Here is a 6,501-nt window from a genome sequence, read left to right on the forward strand (position 1 = left end):
ATAATTTATATATATATATATATATAATAACAAATGTGTTTAAATATGTAAATAAATAAATTAATTTATATAAAAAAAATTGAGTTTAAACGGTTAAATATATTAGTTTGAGATTGAATGAAAAAATAATTATATTAGTTTGGTAAGTTAAATTTTCAGTTAATTGTGAATTGATTCCTTCAAAGGAGACTTCGCCCAGGACTGGCGTCTTCGGCCGCTTCACTGTCCTTTATTTGAAAAAAAAAATAAAAATATTTGAGAAAGGAATCATCCTCTGTAGCTTCTGGAGATACTTAAGAATGGAAACTTGACTTATGCAAGTCAACTCAATGTGAAGATAAATTAAGTTCATCGTCTCTTCTATCATATTATCTGCAGTTTCAGTTTTATGATTTACTTTTTCTCAATCCATCGATTATGAATCAATTGTTCGCCATTGTACCTCTTTTGTTCTTCATCTGCCATCTCTGTTCAGCTACACTGTTCAACGCAGCTGACAATTATGCAATCAATTGTGGCGGCTCCTCCGCCAGTTCAGCCGCAACTGATGGCCGGAAATGGATCGGCGATGTTCGTTCTAGACACTCTACTTTCTCAATTGAATCTAAAGGCAAACTGATGATCAGCAAATCAGGCGTTGATTCACTTTCCTCCATCGATCCAATCCCCTACGCCACCGCTCAGGTTTCTCGTTCGGACTTCACCTACACATTTAAAGTCAATCCAGGTCCAAAATTCATCCGTCTTCACTTCCGTCCATCTTCTTATGCAAGCTTCAAGAGATCCACGTCGATGTTCACAGTGAAAGCAGGCAATTACACTCTCCTCAACAACTTCAGCCCTTCCATAACCGCCGATGCTTTAAACCTCAAGGCTTTTACCAAAGAGTTCTGCATCAACGTCAGGGAAAATCAACCTCTGAAAATCACCTTTTCTCCCTCCGCCACGGATAACGCGTTTGCTTTTATCAACGGCATTGAAGTTGTCTCCATGCCTGCAAATCTGTACTACTCCAATCGTCTTCCAATTGACGAGACCATTGCTCTAGAGGCAACTCACAGGCTCAACATTGGCGGCAAATCCATTCCTGCTGCAGAAGACACGGGTATGTTTAGGGAATGGTTGAACGATTCTAGTTATCTAAACATTGACGGTAAATCCAGCGTTTCAGCTGTAGCAACTACACTTCGCATTAGATATAGAAAAGTTCCTTCCTATATCGCTCCACAGAAAATCTATCAAACGTCTTGGTCAACAGATTCGTATCTTCAAGTTGAGAAGAAGTATAGTTTTACTTGGAAATTAGCTGTTGATACTGGTTTCAGATACCTAGTGAGACTCCATTTCTGCGAGCTCGATTACGAAATGAAAGAAATCGGTCAGAAGGGATTTAGTATTTCCATAGACAACCAAACGGTGGAGGAAGAAGGTGATCTGATCAAGTGGGGAGGTGAAATTGGATTCGCGTTTTACCGCGATTACATGTTTGTGGTCGACGGTGACATAATGGAGGGCAAACGCGACGTTTTCATATCAATCCATCCGCATCTAAATAACGATCTGGTAATGGTAGATGCCATTCTGAAAGGTATGGAAGTTTTGAAATTGAGCAACCCGGATAATAATCTTGCTGGTGTGAATCCAAACGCGCCTCCAACTTACGATTCAAAATCGTTTGGTTTTCAAGAGATCTTACTCATATCCTTAGTTGTAATTCTATTCGCGGTTAGCTACATTTATCTTCAACGGAATAAAGTAGAAATCGGCAGCAGGAACATCGTCGTCCGCGGCAGCGATAATCTCTGCCGCAAGTTATCACATAACTTCAGCGCAGTTCGCAGCGATAAATTCGGAAAGGTATATAAAGGAAACATGGATAACGGGACTCCAGTTGAGGTAAGGCAGTTGATGTATATGCAAGAAGAGGCAGATGGATTCGAGACTTCCATAAAAATCTCACCGAAGCTGAAGCACGAGCATCTCATCGATCTGATCGGTTATTGCCGCAAGGGACAAGAGATTATCCTTGTTTACGAGCACATGGAGAAAGGTACGTTTGCGGATCATATATTCAAATCGGATTGTCGTTTATCTTGGGTGGAAAGGCTTAGGGTTTGTCATTCCGCTGCCCTCGGAATCGCTTACCTTCATACTAAAGATACGATACATCGAGATATTAATAGCTCGAGCATTCTGTTGAACAAGAATTTCACACCGAAAATCTCTGATTTCCAATTGAGCGGCAAGAAAACGACGTCGAACGACGCATCTACCACTCATATCAGCAAAGACGTGAAAGGAACAATCGGTTATCTTGATCCCGACTATTTCTCAACTAAAACGCTGAGCAAAAAATCCGACGTTTATTCGTTCGGAGTTGTAATGTGGGAAGCGCTTAGCGGGAGACCTGTTTTTGAAGTGGGGATTAAAAACAAAAAAAACAAAAAAAACGAGCGGAATCTAGCCATATGGGCTCAACAATGTTACAAAGAAGGTAAGATTGATCAAATTATCGATACAGCAATCAAACCAAGTATATCTTCTCCTTCCCTGGATGTTTTCACAGCTATAGCAAACAAGTGTGTACACAATGATCCTACCAAGCGTCTTTCAATGGCTCAAGTCGCAGAGTTTCTTCGAACAGCGTTGGAATTTCAATCACGGTCCGTTGACAAAACAGAGGTCGATGCAGTAATCGATTCCGTTGGTATAGACACTAACCAATATGTTCTTTCCGACCAGCAGAGAGAAGCTTTTCAAAACAGGCTTCTGAATTCTAACTGCGTTGGGCCTTACACTCTTGAACTTCTGTTTATCGTTCTAGAAGACTGCAAGACATATGCGGATGTCTTTGATAAAAAAACATTAACGAAAGTCGGAAGGAGAGTGAGGGAAACCCTCGATAAGTTTAAGGAGGATATGTTAGCGAAGAAGTTTGAGGAGGATATCAAATTAGCGAAGAAGAATAAGAATAAGGAGAGGACCCCTGTTGAGATCCACTCACTCACTTTGGATGTAATGGAATTCATGGAGCAGCTATTGTTTCACATTGAGACCATCAATTCTCTCACGAACAATGACATCAAATTTGATCACTATTTCCAATCACTTATTTCGGCTCTGAAGAGTAAACTGGAGGAAACAGCTCAATCTTACAAACAAACATACAGACAGAAATTTCTCAATGACAATAGAGATTTTATGGTTAGAAAGGTGACGGAGGGCGTTTCATTTGCTCGTGTGATGAAGGTTGAATCTGTATGGTCCATCTTCCTTAAGGGCGAACCTCGTTGGAACAGTTTGAACAGTATTTGTAAGGCTTTGTGGCAATGATTTGAATTGATCCAAAAGAACGACATCAACGGGTACAACTATCTTTTCATAAATTAATGCTCTTTTTACTCATCATTGTTGTTATAGTGGCTTAATAATACTTGAACTTGTTAGATATCTTGTATAAAAAGTCAGTTTAGTATTTGTATTTAATGAATTCACGGTTGCTTTTATATGATTTACATTGATAATCAGGATGGTTATAAATTATGAGTTATTATGGGATTGGTAGTATTGAATCATATGATATTCCCTGCCTTAGAGCATCTCCATCCTTGTACCCATACATAGGTACAAATATGTGCCACATCAGCAGCCACATCACAAATAAATTATACCTCTCAATTTATACCTCTATTCCCCAACCATCTCAAGTACAATTGTGGTCCCACCATCCACATCATCTAATTCATACAATATTTTTTAATTCAATAATTCAAGTAATCTTGTTTTATTTTTTATTATACTAATTTGTTTAAATTAATAAAACTAATATTTATAAATTATATTAAAAAATTAAAAAAATCAATAATTTTTAAAAATAATTTAGGAAATTATTATCACAATAATACTTGAAAAAAATAGACTACTAAATCATATTTTGTTAAATAAAAAATTAAATAAAACGATTTATTTTTTAAAAATTTTAAATGTTTATTTTTTTTTATAAAAAAGTGGGGGTGGGGACCACTTTTTTTGACCTTTTCTCATTTGTACCCGGTAACAAAACTTTGCTACTCAATTTTCTCTTTCCTAATTTCTACCCATCTCTCCATTAGTGTACCCAGGTACAAATTTTGTCCACATCAGATTTATACCTACCGATGGGGATGCTCTTACAAATATTTTGATGAAGAAATCATTAGCTGGATTGAAGATATTGAAGTGTATGATCCAATTATTTGTTTAAGGTTGCTATCTACAAAGTATTTAAGAAAAAGTTCCTATTCCCTCATTTTCTTATTAATTATTCTATTAAACACTATATTATTGATCTTGTCCTCCCACAACCACAATCACAATCTTTTATTTGTGAGAATAACTGGTTCGGAGTTAATGTGTATAAAAATGAAGGTTAACAATTTACACAAAAATAAAATGTATTTTTTTCTCTTGTCACTTAATGTTCTTCTATTTTTACTTTGTATTTATCATATTAATAGGTAAATATTCATTTTGTGGGAGAGTTAATTCCATGGTCTTTCTTTAAAATATATTAACTCCATAATTAGTTGGACTAACGTATTTGTGTTTTTATTTTTATTTTCATTTTCAGGTTTTATAAAAAAATATTTTCTTGAATACTTGTATGTTTTTTTGAGAGTATCTAACACTATACTGTATATGTTAGACCTTGAAAGGAAGTTTCAAATGTCCATGATCTAAAAATATGCGAGAAGAATGTCAATTTTATTTACCAAGTTGGATGAAGGTGTCAAATTTGTAATTCAAGTTGTAAAATTATATTTATATATACAAACTTGACAAAATTTGTCAAATTTGTTAAGTTAACGGAACAAAATTAGACCGAGCTAACTTTTTGCCACCGAGATTGATGACTAGATTTTATATTATTAATTTTTGTTTAAATTAAAAAAAATTTATGACTGGTCTGTCTTCTATCTCATGAGAGCCGCATCATCTTTCTCATCTCACACATACAGATAAGAACATATTTATATTTATAGATTCATGCTTTTATAATCCAATCAATCAATTATGATAGTTATGCTTTCATTTATGATTCCAATAAACCCAGTTCATCCCCTTCAAAAATAAGATTTTTCAATTTCAAAACCGTGAGCAAGATCAAACAAAAACCCTAAACCCGATAATTCTTACGATTTCCATGGATCTAAGGCCACAACAGGGTTTTCATTGAAGCTTTTGTTAGGATTTGTATCTCCCAAATTCGACCTGCTTGAAAACAATCTGTAAAAATACAAGAAAGAAGAACACAATAACACACAGATTTATAGTGGTTCACTCAAATTGAGCTACATCCACTTCAGCCACCACCAGATTTACTATGAAGAAGAAGAAATACAGAGTTTTTGCCTCACACTTTATCTCTCTAGAATTCTGTCTCACCCATGTAAACCCTTAATAATCACATATTTATAGGGTAAACATTCAGGTAATAAACCTAAATAACTTTGGTCAGGCCCAAGCCCAAAACCAAAAAAAAAAAAAAACCAATAAACTCTAATTAACAATGTAGAATTTATTATAAGTGTAGGCTCCATAACTCAACAATCTCCCACATGGAGACTAACTTCATCATCTCTCGATCGGTAGTGGCTTTCCATTCGGTGTCTTAACGAAGAAGACCAACTGAAGTTGCACACAACTTCAGTTTCTCATTTGTCACAGCTTTCGTCAACATATCAGCTGGATTCTCACTCCCGGGAATCTTCTCAAGAGCTAATACTCCATCTTCTAAAGCTGACCGGATGAAATGATAACGAACCTGTATATGCTTCGTCCTGCCATGATAAACAGGATTCTTTGCCAAATGAATGGCACTCTGACTGTCGCATTGCAACACACTTCCATCGTAGTCTTGACCCAATTCTCGGAAAAAAGGGTTGTAACCACATCATTTCCTTAGCAGCTTCTGTCACAGCAACATACTCTGCTTCACAACTAGAAAGAGCAACAATCTTCTGCAATTTTGATACCCAACTGATTGCAGTACCTCCCAGAGTATAAATGTACCCTGTTGTGCTCTTCCTACTATCAACATCACCACCATTGTCAGCATCAACAGATCCTTCTAAACCCATATTAGACTTTCGAAAACCCAAAGCGAGACCCGTACTTCCTCTTAAGTATCGTAGTATCCACTTTACTGTTTCCCAATGTTGTCTACCCGGGTTTCTCATGAATCTGCTAACAACTCCCACTGCATGTGCTATGTCTGGTCTTGTGCAAACCATCGCATACATAATACAACCAATGGCAGAGGCATACGGAACAATTTCCATGTAATTTTTCTCCTCCTCTGTTGAAGGTGACTCATCTTTAGATAGTCTGAAGTGACTAGCTAAGGGGGTAGTAACTGGTTTTGCATCATACAAGTTGAACCTGCTAAGAACTTTCTTCACATATTCTTCTTGTGAAAGCTTGAGAACTTCTTCATCCCTGAAAATTCTCATCCCAAGGATT

At 36.4% G+C, this 6,501-nt stretch overlaps 1 protein-coding gene across 1 annotated transcript; it reads left to right on the plus strand.

Moving 5' to 3' along the window:
• Positions 1–417: 417 nt before the first annotated feature.
• LOC124930624 (receptor-like protein kinase FERONIA) lies at positions 418–3,333 on the plus strand. The gene has a single exon (XM_047470956.1). The coding sequence runs from the start codon at positions 418–420 to the stop codon at positions 3,331–3,333; it is 2,916 nt and encodes a 971-aa protein (XP_047326912.1).
• The last annotated feature ends 3,168 nt before the right edge of the window (positions 3,334–6,501 follow it).

This window comes from Impatiens glandulifera, chromosome 1 (assembly GCF_907164915.1).
Source record: "Impatiens glandulifera chromosome 1, dImpGla2.1, whole genome shotgun sequence".
NCBI lineage: Eukaryota > Viridiplantae > Streptophyta > Magnoliopsida > Ericales > Balsaminaceae > Impatiens > Impatiens glandulifera.